At 43.8% G+C, this 26,496-nt stretch overlaps 2 protein-coding genes across 4 annotated transcripts; one reads left to right on the plus strand and one right to left on the minus strand.

The window, feature by feature from the left end:
• Positions 1–1,790: 1,790 nt before the first annotated feature.
• Positions 1,791–4,576, minus strand: mrpl27 (mitochondrial ribosomal protein L27). Its single transcript, XM_056430288.1, has 4 exons — positions 4,485–4,576; positions 3,298–3,426; positions 2,524–2,591; positions 1,791–2,446 (listed from the first exon to the last, which is right to left on the minus strand). The coding sequence occupies exons 1-4, from the start codon at positions 4,522–4,524 to the stop codon at positions 2,240–2,242; spliced, it is 444 nt and encodes a 147-aa protein (XP_056286263.1). The 5' UTR covers positions 4,525–4,576; the 3' UTR covers positions 1,791–2,239.
• eme1 (essential meiotic structure-specific endonuclease 1) lies at positions 4,561–10,659 on the plus strand. 3 transcript variants are annotated; one of them, XM_056430286.1, is made up of 9 exons: positions 4,561–4,639; positions 5,529–6,112; positions 6,214–6,341; positions 6,753–6,845; positions 7,027–7,148; positions 7,233–7,374; positions 7,702–7,817; positions 7,915–8,104; positions 9,676–10,659. In XM_056430286.1, the coding sequence occupies exons 2-9, from the start codon at positions 5,560–5,562 to the stop codon at positions 9,850–9,852; spliced, it is 1,521 nt and encodes a 506-aa protein (XP_056286261.1). In that variant the 5' UTR covers positions 4,561–4,639; positions 5,529–5,559; the 3' UTR covers positions 9,853–10,659. The 3 variants fall into 3 exon arrangements, with proteins under 3 accessions (XP_056286261.1, XP_056286259.1, XP_056286260.1); XM_056430284.1 differs by lacking the exon at positions 4,561–4,639 and adding an exon at positions 4,829–5,070; XM_056430285.1 differs by lacking the exon at positions 4,561–4,639 and adding an exon at positions 4,829–5,070 and having other exon boundaries at positions 5,534–6,112.
• The last annotated feature ends 15,837 nt before the right edge of the window (positions 10,660–26,496 follow it).

Raw genomic sequence — 26,496 nt, forward strand, 5'->3', positions numbered from 1 at the left:
GTTCCAGTCGAGCCTCCGGCACCACGACTGCAACCTCGATGCAAGCACGCACAACCCCGATCGACCACCAGGGGTCGTCCAGGGGCCAAGTCACAGAATGATGAAGGGTGGGGGGGGGGGTGATGAATGTTAGAGCCAATAGGGTGACGCCATCGGGGACAAGAGACGCGTTTCGGGAAGCGAGTGCTTTGATGGATCACTGGGTGTATTCTCATGACCGTACGCTCCCCGAGGGCCGACAGTGACGCATCTCTCTGCATCGGCCGTTCAATTCCCCGCAGGTTTCACATTGTGCTTTTCCAACAATGGATTTACATGTTTGACACACGGTGGATGTTTGTACTGGAGGCTTTTTATTCAACATCTTTGAATTGAATACTTTTGAGGCCAATTAAATCCTGAGCGTCCATCAGGCGTTCACGCTGAGAACACACAGAGGGGCCTCAGCCTGCTGGTGTTCACCGGGTCTTGTTTGGCCTAACAGGCTAACATGTTCACCTCGGCATGCTAACGTTCTCTTATTATAGGGTCATTCACATGTTGACCAATGGATTTCTAGGACTTTAAACCAAATTTCCATCACCATTTTGTTAAATCTCGGTGTATACATGAAAAAGTGAGAACATTTCATATTTAAACTAACAATGAGAATTCCAAATCATACATGATATAAACTGCGTAAATGAACAAATGAATGAGACATTTCCATGACTTTTCCAAAACTTTTTTTTCAATGACTTTTTCCAGGCCTGGAAATAACCATTTTGAAAGTTCCATGACTTTTCCAGGTTTTCAATGAACTCTGTAATCAGCGCTTAACCAGGCGTCGGCCCTCGGTTCTGCCAACGTCGGAAGTCTCTTTAAAACTTGCATTCTCTCGTACGGCCAGCAGGGGGCGACTCCTCTGGGTGTATAGAAGTCTGATTGTACAGAAGTCCATGAGATTTTTTAAAAACTTTTTTGAGGATGTAAAATATGTCAAACAGTCGAGAAGAATGATTCCTGGGTTTCATGTCCTCCGACAGCTCAGCACGAGAACGCCATGTCCGCCAACGCCTCGCATCCATCACTCTGCTTCATGACAGCATTCCAACTCCCATGTGGAGTACCAGGCGTTACCCTCACTCCCACCTGCATACCACGAGCCGCTCGTACCATTCACAGGGAGGAGGGGGTCACATGAAGGTCGTGGGCTGGTAAAAGTTTCCTTTCGCCCAAGTCACACTAATCCTAGAGAGGTATCATTCTTTAGTTTACTTTTTATTATTATTCATTATGTGAAGAAACAGACCAGCAATGTGAAGGACCCAATACCGTGTACATACAGTACTGGATTAGTGATGTCCTCCACCTTGTGTTCAGGGTTTGGTATTGCACCGTTCCAACATTTAAAAAAATGCATTTCTTTCACACGACACTTGTAAATGTGGCTTCAAATCTTAATTACTCACCTCTGTAACTTTAAAATCTTGGAATCAATACCAGACAATCGAATAGTTATCCTGAAAATTTTAAACGCTAAATCAAAATGTGCTTTAAACAGAGGATTGTGGGGATGTGCTGGGTTAATGTGGTTGGTAGTGGAGTCTCCAAACAACCTTATGGCGCAAAGAATGACGTAAGAAAACACGGACAAATATAATTTCTAATCTAATGTCAAGTCAGTCATTTTAAATGTGTGTCCGACTTTAACTTCTGTCAAGTATGTGTCACATGATTGACGGGTCGTTGTCATGACGTTTTGTTCTCTAACATAACTCATAACCTCTGACACACAAGCCGAGTCATGACATGTTTCACGTATAAACTTTATTGCAGGTCAGAGTTCAGCTCGTTGAGCTCGTCGTGGAACACAAAGGAGCCGTAACGTAGTTATGCTGCCGTGTGATGGGCGGCGTGGGGATGATGTTTATTCTCAAACTCAAGGAATTGCCAAATTTTTTACTCCGATTACACAGAAAATCTGTCAAATCTTCACTGGAAAGAGTTTTTCCTTTAAACATTTGATTGTCATTATTTTTGGTGTCAATAAACTGAACAGATAAATAAATAAAAAATGCAACAGGGGACAAAGTTCTGTGTGTGTAGAGTGCGTCACATGATTACTGAGACAGGAAGCCAAGGAGGGGCCGAGAGTCTGCAGCTCTCCACCGATTGGCTGATGCTGCTCAGCCGTCTTGATCGCGGTCCACGGTGAGACTGCCAGGGGAACCGACGTCGTCCCGGTCCGGTTCTGGTCCTAGACCATGTCCACCAGTCTAAACTTGCCCTCCTGCTTCACTGGCAGGACGCAGATGAAGGTCTTGTAGAGCACGGCCCCTCTGGGCAGCTTGGTGATGACCTGCGTGGACTCCGGGCTGCGCGGGGCCGGGACGTACACCTCCTTGGTGTACCGGACGATGCCGTCCTCCATCGCGAAGAGCGTCTTGTTGGTTCCCATGCCGACCTGGTAAGGGGGGGTGAGAATGTGAACACCCACGACACCAGATGGACGTTTGACTCTACAGGGCAAGAGTTGCTTACTTGCGCTCCTGGGTGATACCGGATCAGCCTCTGGGTTGCAAGGATGTTACCCGCATGGACAAAATCACCTGGTAAAAAAACACACACAAAAAGATGTTAGATTACATCATGACAACAACGACAGGAAGTAACTGCTCTCTGTGGAATAGAATACAGGTTAAATGTAGTCCGTGGGAACAACACATTCCTAAATATGCTATATTCTCCATTCTGCCGCGTCTACATCTCCCAGGGTGCATTGCGCTAAACGCCAACGACGCCCAGTCACAACAGAGCGGAGCCCAGGTGGCATGGAGTCATGACAGAATCCAAATAAAAACACGGAGGCACTGCAGTCGGAATGAGCAACAGCTCCACTCCTCCCACTTTTGTTTAACCTTTCACAATAAAAGCCCCAACTTAAATTGAATCACTCACTCACGGATAATTTGCCTTGTTGATCTCGGTCGTCTTTAACCTCCAGTTGACCTTCGGGACCATGCAGAAGATGACGGAGGATTTACTGCATTGCTTCTGCATGACATTGGCTCAGTGGATTTAATATAAATAAATCGCTGGTTTGGGATAATCTTTAATTCGTTTTCTTCTTCTTTTCTATGAGGGTTATTCATAGTTGTCCACCTTCTCCTTTAATAATATGTGCTTAGTTTGGCCTAATGTTGGCGTCATTTTCCTGAAGTTTAAAGAACAATAAGTGGTAGTACCCGGCTGTCACGTGGAGGCTGAATACCCACAGCACGAACAGGAAGTGGGGTAAAAACGACACGTTACTACCGTCATATTTCTTGGAGCCGTATCTTCGCCCGGGACTCTTCCCGCCGGTGTTCTTGCAGCTGCCGCCGGCCTTCTTGGACGCGAACCTCACGGAGTCCAGAAGAGAGGTCTGGCAAGGTACCAGCAGACCTGAGACCAGCAGCACAAAGACAGCCAGGTCACATCCACCCAGAGTCCGTGTGACATCACGACCAGCGTCCGTCACAGGTCACTGGATACAAGTAAAGACAGAGAGCTGGAGGGAGGAAACTCTCTTTACATCATTTATCATTATTTCATTCAGTCACGTGTGGCTGATGGTTTCTGATCGTCAGAGTTATATAATTTCGGCTTTACATGAAACATTGGGCCAAAAAATGTGATTCCAGTGGTGAAGAAAACCAAAATCCTATTATGTGTTATTTATTTTATAATCATGTCACAATCAGAATTTCACATACAGATACAAATAATTAATGAAAACAAATCGGTACTGCGCGTATAAGCAAGACCCAGGACACAGTATAAATACCACACACTGTGTATAGATACCACACTGTGAATAAATACCACACTGTGTATAGATACCACACTATTGTGTATAAATACCACCCATTGGGTATAAATACCACACACCGTGTATAATAAATAATACAAAGTAAATATAAATACTCAGTTTGTTAAACAAGTAACACAGAGAAAACACATCCACTCTGACACTGATGGTAACTGTGTCTGTATTAGTATAAGTAACAAGTAGTTTAACGCCATTAAATCAACAGAAAACATTACGACCCTTTTCTATTAATATTTTAAGTGGATTTCTTTTAGAACGTTTTTAGAAAGCTTTCCGGACCAGAACCAGAACCAGCTGTTAGAGCCAACGGTCATCAACAACCGGAAATGAAGTCTTATTTCTTAACACATAATTCCTCGTTTCCTCTCTCCTCGCATGGTTTCCTTGCTCCTCTCCACGCCTCCTTGGGCCGTGCGTGAGGGAAACAGACTTGTGACGCACCCCTTGACGCTCGAAGCTAATTTAAACATCGAGCTAGCTCTGCTCGGTATCTAAGCTAGCATGTAACGGGTTAAAAACGCCGTTAAAAGTGTCCAGGAAGCCGGAGCTGCGGAGATGAATGTGCGTCTTTCTCACGTCGAGACATTTGTGGACATTGGGAGAGCGTGTAAAATACATTTGTACTCGATACCTGCTCTGGACTTTAACATCAAGGACGCCAGCGCCGCCATCTTTAACGGTGTCACTCACGTCGTCTGCGTAATTGCGTCACATCCGGTTATGTTTGCTGCGTTCAAGAACCCCAAGACAGACTGGTATCAACTGACGACAAATACTGACACTGAGGTATCCAAACAGTCATGAAATTTCATACAAATTAACTGTTACGTTTGCTTTATTAAGACACAACTAAAAACAATACTTACAATGTAAAAAAAAAAGACTTTTTATTTTCTACGTTTATAATTTACAAGATTACACAATAATTATAGAGACAAACATTCCTTTTAGTTTCTTTAAAAAAAGAACACAAACTAAAATGAGTCTCTTACGAATAGAGTATAACGTTTAAAGCACGCGCTAAAAGAGAAAAGACTGCGGTGAACGGAAGTTGAGGGTCGTTCCATAAACCCTGAACGCAACATTTCCTTGCAACCCGGGAAATCAAACTCGCTCTTCTGCAAAACAACATACTGGACGTGCTTGCATGCGGCATCTGGTCATTACAAGAGCCACCAACTTCTTAAAATAACCCACATCTGTGTGCGGGGTCTGAGGTGAGTATTACACCGCAGTGATCTTCCAGCTGACGTAACCTTTACGTCTTTTTTTGTTTTAACGTCATCTGCTCCGTGTTGGTTTAATAACTCACCTTTTTCTTTTCCATAAACATAAATGCTGCACCAAACTCAACTGAAGAACGCATTTATTATCAAAACATATTTCTTATCGTGCAAGTATTCATTTCACGAGCAGCGACTTTACTGGTGACCTCTGTAACTAGTCCTCCTTATTCACTTGACTGATAGCATAGTTACTGTGGATTATACATTTTATAATCTCAGAGATACAGATACTTTAAAGTATGATACACTTAAGTTATAAAATCAAAATAAAAAGTCTGAATGAAGCTTGTTTGGGTGTCTGAAGATGAAAAGACACTTCTGGGCCTAAGCTTGTTCCTCTCAATGCAATTAATATATATTTCTAATGAATTATTGTCTCTTATTTAAAGCACAGGAACGTCTGCCTGCACGTGACGGAGCATGTGCAGCTACAGCGACTCCACCAGTGACCTCGATGAGGAGCTGCCCGTGTTTGACTTCCTCCAGGCGGGTCGACGGCGAGCTTCCCAGAGCCGTGTTGAGGCGTCCGCAGCAAAGGGCGACGCGGCCGCCGGCGGCACGGGGGCGGCGGATGTGCTGATGATCAGCAGCGATTCTGATGACTGCGCACCTTACGTCCCTCTGGCACAGAGGCTGGAGCAGAGACGACGTAAAGCGATTAGCCCCTCCTCCTCTTCCTCTTCCTCCTCCTACGCCGCCGCCGGTAATGGGGAAGACGGCGAGCGCTGTCCGCCATCTAATCTCCCCCGCCCGAACGGGCCGTCGGGTTCAGACTGGCTGCTCGGCCTCCGTCAGGCGAGGACGGCGAGCCGCGGTGCCTCTCCTGTCAGGAGGAAACCCGCCGGGCGAGGACAGCAGAAAGACAAAGAGGAACGAGAGAGGCAGAAGGCCGAGAGGAAGGCTCTGGCCGAGGCCGCCAAGGCCTTGAGGCCCGAGGAGTGCATCAAGCGCATGGTGGTGGCCGTGGACCCGGGTCTGTAGATCACGATCATACCGCGATCAGAAGCCTATTGCTGGGAAAGGGTTTTTCAAGCTTCTTTTTCTTCTTCTTGTTGTTGTTGTTGGCATCTGCAGCTCTCCTACAGCTGGAAGGAGGCGGCGTGCTGCTGTCCTCGGTTCAGGCTCTGGGCTGCAGCTGCGCCGTCGAGAAACAATCCGTACCACGCAGCGTCAGCTGGATGAGGAGAGCGGCCGGCGCCCAGGTGATCACACTTTGTGTGTGTGTGTGTGTGTGTGTGTCTTCATCATCCTACACAATTCAGTTCATTTTGTATAGCCCAATATCACAAATTACAAACTCCCCTCAGAGGGCTTTACAATCTGTCCACATACGACATCCCTGACCTTTGACCTCACATCGGATCAAGAAACACTCCCAAAAAATAGGAAGAAAGACCCTTTGAGGAAGAAAAGTATGTGTGTGTGTGTGTTGCACCTCCTATAGAAACAGCACAATCATGGCTAGAACTAAAGATAACTCAAATCTGTTTTGCAGTGTAACACAGTGGCAATGCCGTAAATCCTAAAAGAACAATTTGATGAAACACGTTTTTTTAAAAGTGTGTGTGTGTGAAGTGTTTACCAGCGAGTCGTTTCCCTCTGCATGTGTCCAGCCAGGCGGTGGCGGCGGCGGCGTGCCCGAGGCCCACGTGGTGATGCAGGTGACGGTGGACGACTTCGTCACTCTGGTCCAGGGATACGTTCAGGTACAAAAATAAACGACCGGTGGTAGGAACATAGACGTGAGGATGGAGGTGAGGTGAAAGAGGAGCGGGATCGGGATCTCCTAAGGAACGCCGCCGAAAAACAGGGTCACAGAGTCATTATGTTAATGAGGGAAAATAATACGAGTGTACAGCCCTGGTCCTGTGGGTGTGTCTAATGCAGGAAGAGGGGCGTGTCCCGTGTGGCTCCGGTCCCTCTCTGACGTCCTGGGTGCAGGAGCATCAGCGGCGGCACCCCGGCAAGGTGCTCAGCCTGGCGGTCATCGACCTGGAGAGCTACTTCAGGTGGGGAAGGAGCGGCCGAACGGCGACGCCCCCGTCACCGAGAGGCGAGAGGGAGCGGCCATGTTCATGTTTATAAGTCTGCAGGTCCCAGAAGTCCCAGAGCCAGAAGCGCTTCAGAGAGGCGGTCGCTGGCGAGGAGCTGGGGGGGGAAGGGAAAGCGAAGAGGAGGAGGAAGAACGGCGGAGAGGAGGCGCGACCCGAGGTGTCGCAGGTGGAGGTGGAGGAGGTAGGTCAATTATTCACAGTGAAGCAGAGCCAATTAGATACATTTGATTGATTATCACTGATGATGTGTTTTCTGAAACGATAGAAAATATTATATTTCATAAAATAAAATATTTGATCTGATCATCCACATGGTTTGAGGGCTTAATAAAGGCTAAAAAAAATTTAAAAAAAGAATACCAACCTTTATTTAATCTTCTTCTTTTTTTTTGGACAAACGTTTTTATTGTTTTTTGACGTGAAACCTGGAAAATATCTGAATACATGGGGGGGAAGAAAGAAAATATGTATTTTTAAAGTGCCGCTACGTCCCTTTAAACTCCGTCAGGCGGTGGTGCATCTCCAGCTCCACACCGGCGTCTCCGTCCGCTTCCTGTTGACCTGGAAGGACTTCTCGGCTCACATCGCCATGACGACCAAAGCGGTGGCGGAGGCGCCTTTCAAGTGAGCAGCCTCCCGAGTTGAACTCCTTGACTCCTCCCTTCCTCTTCTCCCCCCCCCCCCCCAGATAAAACGATCGTTCCCTCCGTGTGCTCCGCAGGCGAGAGAGGGAGCAGACGGGCTTTTCGTTCCACCTGGAGAGCGAGTGGGCGGGGGGGCAGCGGGTGGACCGAGGGGGGAGGGGCCTGCTGCAGGCCTGGAGGAGGCAGATCCAGCAGTTCAACAGGGTCAGTCCCGACATGGCCTCGGCCATCCTGGTCGCGTATCCCTCCCCACAGCTGCTCCGGAAGGTACGCGGCCACTTGCTCATCATCCCCCAGCATGCACCAACACATGTGTAACAAGAGGTCTGCTCTGTGGCCTCCTCACACACACCGGGTTGCTCCATCTTAACGAGAGGGAATACATTCGATCTGATCCCGATCAACAAATCTCTTTTTTTACTTTTCTGGCCGTTAAGTAAAACAATATATAAATATACACGACCGTTCAAAAGTCTGGGGTCACCGAGACAATTTGGTGTTTTCCATGAAAACTCACACTTTTATTTATCAGATGAATTTCAACATGAATATAAAATAGTCAAGACATTGACAAGGTTATAAATAATGATTTTTATTTGAAATATTAATGTAGTTCTTTAAACTTGTGGCTCAAAGGAAGGCCAGTTTTATAGCTTCTCTCACCAGCATAACTGTTTTCAGCTGCGCTCACATAAAAAGGGTTTTCAAGGGTTTTCTACCCCTCCGTTAGTCTAAAAAAATAAGGACAGTTCAATTTAATTTATTTTGTATAAGTGTCCCCAAACTTTTATACGGTCGTGTATATTATTGGAGATTCAGCGGTGTGGGCGGATCCCCTCCGTGGTCCTCTCTGGATGTATTTCCTCCCTCTGAGCTGTACCGCCGAGGGTTTATTACTATTATCTCATTATCGGCTGCTTGTACAGCGTTGGTCATTATTTAAAGGTTACAGCCTTCAAGTCTGTTTTTTATAACAAGATTAAATCTAATTGAGAACAGGATATTAACAACCCTTTTCTTCTTTGTAGAGCATGTCATACTTGACTTCTTTCCTTCCAGGGCTTGTACAACGATAATAAAGTAGTCTGTGAATAGGAGATGAGATATTTGAGGCTGGTTTATGGCTTTCTGCCGGTTGTTGTCTTTTTGATATGTCACAGTGTAAGTCGTACGCCATCTGGCGTAGAAACAAACTGGTGTTTTTATGACTGATGATTATTATTATTAATATTAGTTATTGCAAAAATAACAGTAATAATGACTAGAACATTGTAAATTGCTTGTTGGCTCGTGAACATTAGAAAATCTTTTTTTCATAATAAATGAGCTTTGAATCCTGATTATAGGGTTATCAGAAATATATACATATCTATATATATATGTATATATTGGATAACCCTATAATTAGGATATATATATATAATGAGCTTATATATATATATTTTAATCAGGATTTAAAGTTTGAATGGAATGGCATATTGCTCATTTATTATTATTATTAATAATATATATATTATATTAGTAAACCACCAAAAGTAAAGGCCTATCAAAAAGAAGAAAAAACCCAATATGAGGTTAAGTTCAGGCTATATTTCGCCCGGGAGAAGCTCAAATTTTCCTGGATTCCTTCCTGTTTTTTCGTGTATTAAATACTCTGTATTTACGCTTTGAGAAATCTTCCCTGTTGGTGCAAATGCATCTTTATGTCGGTCGTGTGTCGCCGAAAGGGAACCCCTCTGTGGGCAACACATCCCACTCCATGGATTTCAAGTCACGTCTGCAACCACTCACATTTCTTCATCCCTATCAAAATGTTTCTCTCCCTCGTCTTCCCGCAGGCTTACAGTCATTGCAAGAGCGACCGTGAGAAGATCTCCCTCCTGTCCGACCTGGTGGTCCGGCGAGGGGAAGGCGTGACCTCCACGGCGCGCCGCGTCGGCCCGGAGCTCTCCAAGCGCCTCTTCCTCCTGATGAACTCCTGCGACCCGCAGCAGACACTGGACTCCACCGTCTGACCACCTTTTAATCAAGATGTTTATCGTCTTTGGACTATCATGCAATTTTTAAACTATGGAGTTGGGATTCCTTTTAATTCATTTTCTTCTCATGTATAAAGTGAAGTTTTTATCCCAAATTGTATTTTTGAAGATTGCAATCATTAAAAGGTAAAATATTCTGAGCAGTTCTGCACAAACTACGTCAACCGGCCAAGTGAAGCCGGCGGTGAAGCGTCTTTAAGACGTGCGTTCTCTCTCCTGACCAGCAGGGGGCGACTCCTCCAGTTGCAAAAAGAAGACTGATTGTCTAGAAGTTTATGAGGAAATGATTACTCTTGATTTATTACCTCAGTAAACATGAATTTATAACAATAGTACATTTAAAATGTACTGAAGGCACATAAACATGAGTTTATTTCTCAATCTCTAGTTTCAAGACAGCATGATGTTCATTTAGTACAGTGGTTCTTAAACTGTGCGGCGCGCCCCTCTACTGGGACACCAAGGCATTACAGGTTATTATGCAAGGGTAATTAAATGCAGATTTAAAAAAGTATATAGATTTTAGTTTTTCACAGGTTTCACTCTTGTTATTATCATGAAGAGATATTCAGTGCAAAACAGGTTCATTGCAGCCACAATAAGCAGTTTGCCAAATATTATTTATTTTTGCACAGCTATAACTATTTGTATTCTTTCATTAGTTGTTTTTGTCCGATGTAGCAATCTGGTTAAATTGAAAGTGATTGCAAATTTGTTTTATTATTTGAAAAAGCACAGATGGACTCACAAAGTGTTTATTTCAATAAAAGTCAGTGTGGACCATTAAGTTACAATTTTGTTGGCGCGGTGAGCGCGGACATCTTCCTCCGAGGTTGGGCGCGACAGAAAAGTTTGAGAACCACTGATTTAGTAAATCATGGCAGCGTTGCTTTAGGGCGGGGCTTACTGTGATTGACAGGTTGCTGTCACTTTTCCACATTTTAGTTTGTGGTAACCTCCGCTCATCGCTTGCAAAAAACAACCACATGGTGACAGCCGTAATCCAAGATGGAGACAGTGAACTCGCCTACAGTGCATCCGGAAAGTATTCACAGCGCTTCATTTTTTCCACATTTTGTTATGTTACAGCCTTATTCCAAAATGGATTAAATTAATAATTTTCCTCAACATTCTACACACAAAAACCCATCATGACAAAGTGAAAACTTTTTTGCACATTTATTAAAAATAAAGAACAAAAACATAACATGTACATAAGTATTCACAGCCTTTGCTCAATACTTTGTTGAAGCACCTTTGGCAGCAATTACAGCCTCAAGTCTTCTTGGGTATGATTCCACAAGTGTGGCACACCTATTTCTGGGCAGTTTCTCCCATTCTTTGCAGAACCTCTCAAGTTCCATCAGGTTGGATGGGGAGCGTCGGTGCACAGCCATTTTCAGATCTCTCATGTCTGGTTTCCTCCAGACATGACACTTGGCATTCAGGCCAAAGAGTTCAATCTTTGTTTCATCAGACCAGAGAATTTTGTTTCTCATGGTCTGAGAGTCCTTCAGGTGCTTTTTGCAAACTCTAGGCGGGCTGTCATGTGCTTTTCACTGAGGAGTGGCTTCTGTCTGGCCACTCTACCAAACAGGCCTGATTTGTGGAGTGCTGCAGAGATGGTTGTCCTTCTGGAAGGTTCTCCTCTCTTCATAGAACAACGCTGGAGCTCTGTCAGAGTGACCATCGGGTTCCTGGTCACCTCCCTGACTAAGGCCCTTCTCCCCCGATCGCTCAGTCTGGCTGGGCGGCCAACTCTAGGAAGAGTCCTGGTGGTTCCAAACTTCTTCCAAATTCCAGATGATGGAGGCCACTGTGCTCATTGGGACTTTCAATGCTGCAGAAATCTTTCTGTACCCTTCACCAGATCTGTGCCTCGATACAATTCTGTCTCGGAGGTCTATAGATAATTCCTTGAACTTCATGGCTTGGTTTATGCTCTGATATGCACTTCTTCAAATTTGAATGGCGGATCGCAACCAACTTGCCTAGGTGCATACCGCCACCTACTGTACCGGAGTGTGCAGATTCATGTATAACTATTAACTACTCAAAAATAAAAACAAAATAAACCTATAAAACAAAACACTAATTAACTGCCCAACTACTGACCCCGCCAACAGACCTACTCGCCACTAAATCCTGCGGCCTAGCCCCATATCTTTGGCAAATCGCAGCAAAGCCCTGTAGCACTCATGCCCATCCTGGTCCGCTGCCAGCACTCCCTCCAAACTCCACCTCCGTCCCCGCTGACACATTTTTTCCTTCAACCGTTTTCTTTCAGAGCTGTATTTCACACACTTCATGATCACATGCTCCACATCCTCGTTACAAAAGTTACATTTAGCTGTTCCCACTTTTGCCAACAGAATTGCATTCAGCCCTGTGTGCCCAAATCTTAACCTTGATATGATGACCTCTCTCCGACACTTCCCTTTGAATAACTTTACATTTATGGATTTTTGTATATTGTGATAGTGCCTTCCTTTGCAGTTGTCCCACTTCCTCTGCCATAATTCTCTCACTGCCTCTCTAATAACTGCTTTTGCTTACCCTTTCCCAAACGGAATACTCAGTATTTCCTCCTTCCTGAATTTAAGCGCCTTCTTAGCGATCCTGTCCGCTCTCTCATTTCCCCCAACACTCTGATATGCACCGTCAACTGTGATACCTTATATAGACAGGTGTGTGCCGTTCTCAATCATGTCCAATCAACTGAATTTAGCACAGGTGGACTCCAATCAAACATTTCAAGGATGATCAGTGGGAACAGGATGCACCTGAGCTACATGTTGAGTGTCATGGCAAAGGCTGTGAATACTTATGTACATGTTATGTTTTCGTTCTTTATTGTTAACAGATTTGCACAAATTTGCAAAAACAGTTTTCACTTTGTCATTATGGGTATTTGTGTGTAGAATGTTGAGGAAAATAATGAATTTAATCCATTTTGGAATAAGGCTGTAACATAACAAAATGTGGAAAAAGTGAAGCGCTGTGAATACTTTCCGGATGCACTGTATGTCCACTTCTCGTTCACACTGCACGATATTGACCCACTGTTAGCGCGTTTTCTCGTTGTACTGCGATCGTGGCGCAGTGAGGTTTGAAGCACCGCACCGTCCTTTGTGCCCTGAATACTGAACATTGAGAAAAATATGCCGAAAAAAGAAGAAGTTTGAAGCTATGTTTGTGTTACTAAGAACAATAGAACGTCGATTCCCCCGGTAGCTGGGCCAGAATGACCGCTCGTGTGGGACAACATCTCTGTGTATTTAAACTGCTGTCTCATTTAATGATGTGCTAACGTCCTTCTGTGTCTGTGGATCCTGACCTGGTGAACACAGGATGGAGCCATGCCTAGTTTATGCTTTACCACACGGACCCACCCGATGGTGGGGACTCGGCCCAGATATCCCTTAAGGTAGATTTAGAAAAGCAAATCTCTTTTGTAAGATGACTTCCTGAACCCTTTTTAATTTAGTTTTTTTACCAAAACTACAACCAACAATGTTATGTGTGTTATCTGTAGAATATGTTTCATAAAAACACACGAGGGGCCCTTGAGCATGTGATCAGAAATAAGAACACAAGCAGGTCTAGGCTCATAGGGCTGCAGCCGCGCGTGACGTCATCTGTGGATGGACGGACACGGAGACTCACACACAGGACCAAATACATAATCACCTGGCGGAGATAATAGAAAGTAAATGGAAAAAACGTAATCATTAAAAAAAACGACATTAAAGCTGCACTGCTGAATAACACAAAGTTCACTGGAGTTGGAGAAGCATTTAGCAGCTCAGGGCCCACAGCGGGTCATGGAGGTCCTCCTCCCGAGTAGCCATAATGTTTTTTTAAAAAAGCATAAAAACAATAAAGACGTGTTTAAATTGGACCAGAATACAAAACTCGTAAAAAAAAAAATCGACTGCGTCTGCCTGCATCGTTACGTTACGTGACTCGGCGGTTTCTCTGCGTCGTTAGGCAACATGGCATTTACAGCGAAGAGGTCCACAAGACTTCTTCGCCCTCCCCCCTCGGGACGGGCCTCTACGTCACGTCTCGTTGGCTTTGAGATGGAGGCAGAGACGTCAAGGATAGAGCAAAGGAGAGGAAGAAGGGAGATGTGTGTGGATGCCTCGTCCCTGTGTGAGGCAGATCCACGCTAAGTGATGAGGCTGAGACACATGAGAGACATGAGACACATGAACCACATGAAAACATGAGACACATGAGACACATGAAAACATGAGACACATGAACCACATGAAAACATGAGACACATGAGACACATGAAAACATGAGACACATGAACCACATGAGACATGAAAACATGACACATGAGAGACATGAGAAACATGAGACACATGAGAGACATGAGAGACATGAAAACATGAGACACATGAAAACATGACACGAGAGATGAACCACATGAAAACATGAGACACATGAGACATGAAAACATGAGACACATGAAAGACATGAGACACATAAGACACATGAGAACATGAGACACATGAAAACATGAGACACATGAAAACATGAGACATGAGACACATGAGAGACATGAGACACATGAAAACATGAGACACATGAGAGACATGAAAACATGACACATAAAAATATGAGACACATGAAAGACATGAGAGACATGAGACACATGAGAGACATGAGACACATAAGATACATGAAAACATGAGACATGAGACACAGGAGACATAAGACACAGGAGACACATAAGATACATGAAAACATGAGACATGAGAGACATGAGACACATGAGAGACATGAAAACATGAGACATGAAACACATGACAACATGAGACACATGAGACATGAAACACATGACAATATGAGACACATGAGAGACATGAGACACATGAAAACATGAGACATTAGACACATGAAAACAAGAGACGCATGAGAGACATGAGACACATGAAAACATGAGACATTAGAAAACACATGATACACATGAGAGACATGAAAACATGAAACACATGAGACACATGAGAGACATGAAAACATGAGACACATGACACATGAAAACATGAGACACATGAGAGACATGAGACACATGAAAACATGAGACGCATGAACACATGAGACATGAAACACATGACACATGAAAACATGAGACACGAGAGACATGAAAACATGAGACACATGACACATGAAAACATGAGACACATGAGATACATGAAAACATGAAACACATGAGACACATGATACACATAAGACACATGAAAACATGAGAGACATAAGACACATGAAAACATGAGACACATGAAAACATGAGACATGAGACACATGAAACATGAGACACATGAGACACATAAGACACATGAAAACATGAGACACATGAAACACATGAGACACATGAAAACATGAGACACATGAAAACATGAGACACATAAGATACATGAAAACATGAGACACATGAAAACATGAGACACATGAAACACATGATAACATGAGACACATGAGACACATGAGAGACATGAGACACATAAGATACATGAAAACATGAGACACATGAAAACATGAGACACATGAAACACATGATAACATGAGACACATGAGAGACATGAAAACATGAGACATGGGACACATGAAAACATGAGACATGAAACACATGACAACATGAGACACATGAGAGACATGAGACATGAAAACATGAGACACATGAAAACATGAGACACATGAGACACATGAGACACATGAAATCATGAGACATGAGACACATTAAAACATGAGAAATGAGACACAAAAGAGACATGAGACACATGAAAACATGAGGCACATGAAACACATGAGACACATGAGAGACAGACGCATGAAACACACTTTAAAAATCCACACTGTGGAAAGGATGTTTCCCTCGTCTCCTGGGACGGCGCGCCGGCCTCACAACTCACCCGGGGGTCGAGGTCCCCGTCACGGCACGTAAACAATGACGATCCCGCTACGTTCAATCTGCTGTGAAACGCTGGGAATGAGTTCAGTGATGAATAATGATCGAGGAATCGGACGCCCGTCCCATGTTAAAGATTATCAAATTGATGGCGACATTTATCAGGGGCTTTACTGTGAGACCCCCAACCCCCCCGATGCTCATGATGAAGGCATCAACTGCGGAACAAGTTTCAGAAATCCGTCATTGATGCTGTTGTTGAGAGAAATGACAGCGCCCTAATAATCCAGATCAAATCCTCTGCATCTGATTGGACCGCTAAAAAAGAGTTACAGATGGATGGATGGATGCTGGGTCTACTGGGGTCTACTGCTGGGAATACTCATATAAGAATGTGTTCAATGTAAGCACAATATAAACTTTAATTTAAGATTTAAATTTGCAGGAGATACAGGCTTTACAGGCCCACACGGTATTTATAATCACATTTCCAATCAACCCAATTACCACAAACTCATCGGTACACGGTGGAGCTGGAGCCCTTCGGGGCCTCCGAGGGCCCGGAGACTCTGTGGAGAAGCCATCCTGGTCGACGATGTGTAATTAGCCGAACACGGCTCCACATTTAAACGTGACATCATTACGTGTCGGCTGAATCGTGAACTTCTGTTATTCCCCGACATCTTTCTGACGCTCTGTGCGTGGATGAGAAACATTTAACAAAATAAAATACACGTCCACTAATGAGATGAAGGTGCAAATTCATCTACTCATCAGGTTTTTAGAGCGATGGGAAATTGTTCCGTGTGAGTTGCACGGCCATGATGGAGTTACGCCACTAGGGGGCAGACTTGCGCCACATCCCCCAAAAGAATTCAGATGAGCAGATAGAAAAACATCAGGTGTGTCAGGATGTGAGAGGATAAATGATCAGGCAAGCAGAAAATGCATCCTGACAACATGCTGATGTTTTTCTATCTGCTCATCTGAATTCTAACAGACAGGGGGGGGGGGGGGATATGGACCAAGATTTTTGCTAAATGGCTTTAGATAAATTTGGGGGGAGATTTCTCGTACATGCTAAAAAACTAAAAAACAAGATTTAATAGTGACGTGCGTGTCCTGGCCCATTAACGTGTGATCATGAAGTGAGATACAGTGTCGGAGCATCGGGGAACTCACTAAAGGTCGAGCCTGAAAAGAAAAAAGAGAACGTTTCATCTCTTCTTCCATGTGGATTTGCTCTTTAATCCCAAACCATAACCCCTCTAAACATACGTGTGGCTGCTCCACCATTTAGGCATTTATTCCAATTAAAGGGGGGTTAAATTCCTCTAATCCTAATCTTTTTTTTTCTTTTTAAATTGAAAGTCGGCATCAATTAGACTTTCAGACAGTTGACATGGCATGTGCAGATTTTCAGATGATCCTCATTTGAGTTAAAAAAAAGAAGGAAAACAATGGGTAGCTAGGGAGTGATCTATTCTCTAGAGTCAATCCTCTATTGTAGCCAGTTTTTAACCCCCCTGTAAGAAAAGTAAAGTACATTTCTCCAGTGGGAAAGGTGGAGTCGGCCTTCACTCTCAGGCGGATGACTTGCAGGTTTTAATCGTCTCCAGCTAAATAAATACATAAAGTCAACAGAGATTTAGAGAGTTATTCAAACACATTCCTGAGTAAACATGCACTCCCCCGAGCTGCCGGACCCCCCTCTGACCGCAGTGGTTTGGCCCCGCTGATCATTCAAACAGAAACACAGCTTACTCATCAGCTTATGATGATGTAACATCTTTACTGTTTATGAAACATGCTTTTGGGTCCGGATCAAAACAGAATTGTCTACTGGCAAAAGGAGTCTCACGGCCTCCTGTTAGCGGGTTTGGCAAATACGCACTAATGAGGGTGTAAACAGGGCCACGCCCACAAACACACACCACCAGATGATCATGGAAGCATGATGGAAACAGGAAATGGCCTTCCCCAAGCAGTTGCCACAAAGTTAGATACTTCAACAACAACATTCACTTATTTTGGGAATTAATGTGCCATAAACAAATAATGTTTGTTTAAAACTATAATTTAAATTTGGTGTTAACCCTCTAGGGCACAGGTGTCAAACGAATTCGGCTCACCACATGATTTTATGTGGCACCTGATGGCTTGAAAGACAACATGATCACCTTTTCTTAAAGAAATGTAAAAAAAATATCCTGTGCTTTTATTTTGAAGGCTTCGTGCTTTTATTAATTGTCGAAATAGCTGTTGATCGACGCCTGATGAGGAGAAAGAATAAGGAATTCTGGGAAGTTTCTCCTCTCAGTCGAACGCGGTCTCTAGCGAGCTCCTTCGTGTTTCAACAATCCAGGAACAGGACTATCGGAGAAGCCGTGATGGAAGTTACCCTCGGGCACTTATCAGAGATCAGTTTATACTCCGTAAATCATAATGTTAACAGCAGCGAGGGGACTTATATTTGCCCTTGGAACAGCAGCTGTGTAAGCGAGCCTGCCCTCAGCGCCTGGGAGCTACACATCACGTCCTCATTGATCTCCTGTCCCGCAAATCAAGACTCATCCCCCCCCCCAAGCCCCGCTGTCAGGTACTCGGGTTCTCCTTTTTATATATATTCCACGCAGACCCCCCCCGCCTGCCCCCCTCTTCCTCGCCCAAAGCCCAGAATTTTTTTGATATGTGTGTGTGACTCTTCCCCCCCCCCCCCACACACACACAAGAAAAGACGCAAGCGGAAGAATCAAAGTGGACAACCTCAAAACCTCCATCAGTATTCCCTCCACACTGGGGGGGGGGGGGGGGGGGGGCTCTTTAAAATAAATCATCATTCCTCTCGGCTGCCGTCGCGGTCGCTTGATCCACAGAAACAAATTGTGAATTGCCTTCGATACGCGAGTTCCGTGACACGCGGGAACACGTCCTAATCGCACGCAGACACACATGGGAAGATAATCTGAGACACACACACACAAACACACACACATTAAGGCTCTCTGAATGTTTAAGGCCTTCTCTCTAGCAGCATCGCTGTTTGGACCGTGTCCTCTCTGCACGCTACGGGATGAAGACAAGCTCTTTCTTCTTCTTCCTCACGGGGCTACGAGGGGGGGTGGGGGGTGAAGACGGAGAAAAAGAAGGGTGGACATCATCGAGAGAGAATGAAGGGAAGAGGGGATGGAGGGAGAAAGTGTGTGATTTCCGCTGGTCTGCCTCCCTCCCAAGAGAGAGAGAAAAGCAGAGGAGGAACACACAGACACACACAGAAACAAAGACAGACAGACACACACTCACAGATGGACACACACACACACAGAAACACACACACACACAGACACTCATAGACAGACACACACACACACATATAAACACAGAAACAAAGACAGACACACACACAGAGAAACAAAGATAGACAGACAAACACAGAAACACACACACACACAGACAGAAAGACACACACACAGATACACACAAAAACACACACACACAGACAGACACACACACCACACCCCCCACGGGAGGACAGGTCCGCAGAGGGCCGAGTGGATGATGAGGAGACGTCCCTGTGGTGGAATCTGATATGATTTGAGGGAGTTGACAGAAATCTGTGAACACATCTCGTTCCCATCATCTCGTCACGCTGAGGAGAAGATCTTTGAAATCAAGCTGCATTAAATGACTTTTCTTCGCCCCTCTGAGCCACATTTGCATTACAAAGCTAGATACTGGATTTTATAAATTTTCAAAGCCCACACCAACAACCGCATTTCAAAGTAAAATCATATAATGATACACCGGCTTCCTTAAATAGCATACAATATGTTATTATGTTAATTATGTTAATATATGTACTGAGTGGGACATTTTAATATGCAACCAGTTGCCAGCTTTGACTCTCAGCTCAAACTGAGGCAGTCTGATACATCGCTGACACTTTCATGAGCTGGACACTGTGAAAGCTCCCTGGTAGCTCTACTGTCAATCACAGTAGCCCCGCCCCTAAAGCGTGCCCTGCTTTATGGTCTGTGTGAGTCTAAATGACCATAATGTACTAAATGATGACATCATGCTGTATAGAAGAAGACTTGAAACTAGAGACTGAGACATAAACTCATGTTTAAAATGTTTAGTGAGGGAATACATCAAGAGAGATGTAGAGTCACTATATAGACTTCTATACAACCAGCGGAGTCGCCTCCTGGTGGTCAGGAGAGGTTAATGCAGCGTTAACACATGAAGCATAGACTTCTATACAACTATACTTCTTAACTTCTAATTTCGACCAAAATAATGTTGACTCATGGATTTCCAGGACTTTAAACCAAATTTCCATGTCCAAACTTTGTGTGATATCTCGGTGTATACACGAGTAATTAAAAAACCATAAATGACAAATGAATGAGACAATAATTTGATTAAAAGTATAAATATGTAAACAAATTTAATTTTTTAAATCAAACTGTGTAAATGAACGTATGAATAACACATTTTCATGACTTTTCCAAAACTTGTGGGAGTTAATTGTTTTTTGAGGACTTTGCCAGGCCTGGAAATAACCATTTTAAAATTCCATGTCTTTTACAGGTTTTTCCATGACCTAACGAACCCTGTTTGGACCTAAAGGAAGTCTTGGCTTCACCAGAACCCCAGAAACATCCCACCCCGCGCCCCAGAGGCTCGTCTGTGGAGATCGCTGATGGGTTTCCGGAACTGACGAATTGCCATTTGGCGAAGTGAAACACTCTTTTTGGGTCTCCCTGAGCTCTAAACAACCGATCTGACTCTTTAGCGTCTAAATGTTCCTCAATGTTCACCAGCCTAGTTTGTCTAACTGCGGCTGCTTCCCAGCTGCCCAGGTATTGTTATGGATGATCCATAAGCGGAACTAGTCGGCTGAAAGCCCCCATAGATCTGAGTGGAGCGCAAACCTCCAGGAGCAACACTTCACAATGCACCGTCACCTCATCCGTTGGTAACACAAGAACATATTGATGGAGGAACTTTAAGGATGTCAGCGTCTTGACTGCACATCATGTCTCATGGCACTCCAAGCATATTTTACTTGAATTATAACACCTCTCCCACCGCCCCCCCAAAGTCTCTGCTGAGCTCCTGTGATTGAAAACAGCCAAAAGGAGTCAATGACTCCTGTCCAGTACCTTCGCACAACATTTCCGCCTCATATAAACTTGAATAAATGGTATTGAATGCAACCTTGGCCCCTGGTGTTGCTCTCCTATGAGCGCTACCTGACTCCCTCCTGTCCACGCCATTACACATGATGAAGAGGGACATCCATCACTCCAACCGGCTGCTCCACTCAGCCATCAGCCAATAACCACGAGTAAAAAACGACAGAAACAAACTCCTCTTGTTACAAATCATTTAGACAACTGAGACATTCTTACGTGGACTGGCTAATGAGGTGATTACCAAATACAGGCTTGTATATCGCCGCCATTAAGCCGTGTAATGTTGCTGCTGTCCCTCTGGACGAGATTTGCTAATTCATGCTCTTTAAAAAAAAAGGAAGAGGAAGGACATTCATTAGAAATATCTGCAACGGGGACAATCATTATTTTGCTTGCAAAGTGATGTCTTCTGCTGGATCGCGGTCTCAAGTGTGCGGGTGGAGAAAAAAAGGAAGAAGTGCGAAATCATTTTATTCTGCTATGTGTTAACCAGAGAGACGGATGCGAGCTGCCAGATAAGATTCAGGCTTCAGTGCTGCTTTCTAAAAATGACCCTGATGGGATGGAGCAACCTCAGCTCAGGTGTGACTGAATTGAGTTTCTTTCCAACGGCTCTTCAAGGGTTTGGACCGCCGGAGAGGATAATAAAAAGAACTGACCTTAAATAAGAAATCTGGATCTATATTTCTGATGTTTTTCAGGTTTAGTGTTGTGATGTCTTGTTTTCATCGTATCCGTTGAGACCCTATATGAAGAGAGACGTCAACACTTCTCAATACAATACAAAGAAATTAAACAAACTACGTCTCGAACACATTTCCCTCAAAGATGGGTTGGTGTTCATTTGAGGTAGTTCTATTCACGCTGATATATGTTACGCAATTAGTTCTACGACGCAAAAAAAGGGGGCGTGGCCTCATGATTGAGGGCTGAGAGATGCACTTCAATGTTAACTTTCTATAACCGCGACTGTATGTTATCTACGTGTCTGCTGACACTTTCTCTTCATAGGATATGAATCATGTAAACGTGAGCTAAGCTAGCTGGTGACACGTGGGGAGGTTTCTGGAACACGTATCGTAATGCGGCAATTTAATCACAAATATTTATAGAGATTTTATGGTTAGTTGTTGTGTCTTTCGAAACCAAACAGCTTTCGAGCTCCAGTTCTGCCGATGAAGACAAGTGTCTTAGACATGCAGTCTCTCTATTAGCCAGCAGGGGGCGACTCCTCTGGTTGCAAAAAGTCTTTGAGAGAGTTACATCAATTATTTTCTTGTAATATGTGAGCACCAGAGGCGTTTGTAGGATGCAAAGAAAGGGGGGAGGGGGGCTAAGCCCCAAGGTGAGCGGCATGCTAGGGAGTGTATCTGTATCTGATTACACAAGAGACAACATTTCAGGGTCATAGTGATATGTTATGCTCAATTGAACACTATTACTGAAATATGAACTAGTTCAGTGTCAAATATACCATTCAATGGAAAAATATAATAATAATATATATTAAAGCAAAGAATAGAGAGATGTCGATAGTTTTTTCTTGTGTATAGCCTCCCTAAAATAGGCCTAATGACGCCCAAACAAAATAAACAACCCGTTATGTCAAGTTAGACTATTATTAAGTTATGATGCTTCGTTATTGTTGATGGAATATTTCCTCCTAAACACAGATTTTAAACCGGTTGAGAAATATGCATTCTCTATTGTTTAGCCCGTAACTTCATGTCATTTTCTTTATAAGGTGTAGCTACCCCCCCCCCCCGGCCTTGCTGGCTGAGCTTCACTTCCTGAGTGGAATACAAAGTTAACATCAAGATGGCCTCACAGCTCTATTCGGGTTTCGGTACCTTACATACTGCTGTTATATAATTAAGTATATTCCTTTTAACAAATATAAATCAAGTTCCAATTCAACGATGTAGAGTCAATGACTTTATATTAAGCCAGTAGCTGTCGGTCTGTAAGATTTAATTTACCAGGCCGAATAATCAAGTTGGAGAGTGCTACTGGCTCGCTTACAATCCAACTTGTGCAAATGAGCCCCATTCATTAGCAAAATGAGAAAAAAAAGAGTCACAGATGGATAACCCAAAATCAAGAGTCGCATCACAACGTGAGTGTTATTTTCCTTTTTAAATTATTTTTAGTCTCTAGCTGCAGAAATGGCTCTGCGTGTGTTCTTATGTCAGAATAAAAAATCTGAATTTAGATCTGGTGCATCTTCCCGTAGACGTGTTCTCTGTCACATCCAGTTGCCATGGAAACCCCCTCAACACCAATATCCTGCCATCCTGTCAAGAGGGGAGCTGGCGCTGATGCATGATGTGTGTTTTGCCAATCAGCGTCCCGTCACTCTGATTATAATTGTTTAAAAAAAAGATTTGAGCTCTATTTTAGGATTATATATTAAGATTCTGAATCATTTATCCCTTTTTTCCCCCTGCGGTTATTCTAAAGATTTCTCAAACAAATAAACCTCATGATAATATTCTCTTAATATGCCTCTGATATTCCAACGAGGGCTTAATGTTCCTCTGTGGTAAAGTAGGCTTCTCAACACTAAATTTATGGAGCGAGCTTCATTATTCTTTATACTACTCCCATGACATCAATTCAACAGGACATCCTATGCAGCGGATCATTTTCACTGCGATTACCATCAGACGCTACAGTTATTATATATCATGAGGGCTCAGACCAACAAAATGCAAATCAAGTGAACAGCAGGGGAATGGTTGGCTGTGATATGTACCGGAGCAGATACAGAATCACCGAAGGTCTAAATCTCTATTAACCGCCGGCATCCCCAGCGCCGCCATGAAATACATAAATGGTGATGAAGTTTACAGACCTGACAAGCAATGACAAGGTTATCATAACTTACGCCAACACACACACACACACAGCCTCTGTGTTAACCCCCCTGTCCCTGCCTTGGATAGTTTATGACGTTGGGCTCAAGCGCATATATAACATCGGTACGGAGGGCTTATCTGAATACCACAGCTCCCACTGCTTATCGGGGGTATTCTCACGTCACTCCTCTGTGAGGGGTTTACTGTAAGCCCGCTAAGTGGCTCTCTGCACGATGGGAAAGTCCCACCTGTCACTACCGATCAAAACCGTAACAAAAAATGAATAATTATATGGCTTTTTTTGTGTGGAGCCGCTTAAATTCAAAGACGGTTGGTATCATTTTAGGTAGTTCTATTCATGCTGATGAATGTTACGCAATTAGTTCTACGATGCAAAAAAAAGGGGCGTGACATAATGATTGACGGCTGAGAGATGTACTGTCCGTTAACTTTCTATAACTGTGACTGGATGTTATCTGTGTGTCTTCTGACACTTTTGTTCTTAGGATATGAATCACGGAAACGTTAGCTAAGCTAGCTGGTGACACGTGGGGACGTTTCTGGAACATGCGTCAAAATATACACGAATATTGAGAGATTTTATGGTTAGTTGTTGCGTCTTTCAAACCAAACAGCTATACAGTTAAGTCTAGCAGCTAGGTGTCTCTCATGCTAAAAATCAACAATTGGCCTTTTCTAAATAAGTTACGCAGTATGCACCAGGCGGCAACCTGCAGTTCTTGCATTCTCCCAAATAGCCAGCAGGGGGCGACTCCTCTGGTTGCAAAAAGTCAACGACGTCACCTGTCACTGCCGATCAAAACCTTTAGCCTATAGGTTTTACTATTAAATTCAGGACAATAAACTTAACCTTGACTTTTAGTTGACAACAAAAATGCGTGGCTTCCATTGTCGTGTGACATGAGATTGATTCTTCGTGAAGTTCACAATACAATAACGAAATGAGAAGACGCTTGAATTCCATTTCACTGCTTCGGTTTTAGCGTCCTGGTATTTGTGCGTGCTTAGTTATTTATATATATATATATTATGGTTGCTTAGTTGCGTCTTTCCAGCTACGACAAGTTAAAAAACGACTACCGGGGAGCAGAGAGGGACATGCACCAAGAAATGTTAAATCATGTGCTGAAACTTCTGGATGTTGAACAGTTTGTCTATGTTCAGGGACTTACTGTGAAGGTGCGGTTATATCGGATGAACTAGGGAGGTCCCGTTCCTCTCAGAGGTCGCTATCGGGGCCAATCAAGGCAGTATCGGCGATATTGAATCCATCCGGTTCTTCGATTTACGTTAGCCGTACTCGAGAAGCTTTTCATGCAACAACATCCCCACCCCTCCACCACTCTGGTGAGCTTCCCTGTGTGCGAGGAGGGACCGAGCCCCGCGTCCAACAAACAACACATACCTTGAGCTACAGCAAAGGAAAAAAAACGCAGCAGGAGAGCATTTATTTGTGTTGTTCACCAAATTTATGTGCACTCGATTCATTTCCGCTCAGCGTTCAGCGAGCCAGCTGGCGACTGCGCTCCCCACGCCACTGCCGTGCCACCAAAGGGCCGCGAGCTAAAAGCCAATTAGGGCAATTTATGAATGAGGGGAAAATGGTTTGTTATTTTGCGTTAAAAAAAAATCAAAAACCTTGCTTTCTAACTCGGATGCATGATGTTCTCGGTGTGTTTGCGCTGCGCAGCTCTGTTAGCTGGCTAAACAGAAGTATTGGATTGTGACTCTGTATCAGAAGATACTCAATATCAAATGACTCGGACCTGGAGAAAATAAACTTGTTCGGGACATGTATATAAAACAAATTGAAAGTGGAAGAGGTCCCAGGTGACCAAACACATGGCGACTTGTGGGAAAACCCTCTAAAACCACAAACTGCGTCGTGGATTAAACAAATCAAGACACCACGTATAAGTGAGTTGCTTGGTGTATTTTATGTTTAATTACTTTGGACAAAGCCAGGTCTTTATGTCTTTATGCAAGGCTTAACCGAAAAGCTCCAAACCTAATGCACAGACATGACATTGGCATTGATCTCCCCATTAGACTCCGAATGAGCACGTTAGCCTAAAAATGTTGAACCACTCCTTTAACCAGCAGACACTACGTGTGCCAAAGTGGAAACTGATGGAACCTAGAGCGTTCTAGTTTTTAGCGTAGATGCGTATTGATTAGTTTAGCAATTAGCATCCGCTGACTTGATGCTTGTTGGACAGACTTTTAATGTAGCTTCTGTACTGTGGCAGCTGTCCCCAATCTGGCCTCGGCTGCTGGCTGGTTGGTAATCAGTCAGCAGCCGATGCTGCTTGTATAAAAGGGCATCAGAGCTGGAGGGAGAGGGGAAGTGAGCAGAGGCGCAGTCTTGCGGTCTGCTTGGTTAGGGATGAGAATTGATACGATTTTAACGATTCCGATGCCTTATCGATTCCTGCTTATCGAATCGATTGTTTTATCGATTCTTATTGGGCAAGGGGTGAAAAAAAGAGCACAAACGGGTTTATTTACATTAATTTTCTTTTCTATAATTTTCTATAATGCTGCACACACCATATACAGTATGTATATACACATTTACATTTTTTTAAATAACCAAAAACATTTATACATATTCCTCTTG

Source organism: Pseudoliparis swirei, chromosome 13 (genome assembly GCF_029220125.1).
Source record: "Pseudoliparis swirei isolate HS2019 ecotype Mariana Trench chromosome 13, NWPU_hadal_v1, whole genome shotgun sequence".
NCBI classification, from domain to species: domain Eukaryota; kingdom Metazoa; phylum Chordata; class Actinopteri; order Perciformes; family Liparidae; genus Pseudoliparis; species Pseudoliparis swirei.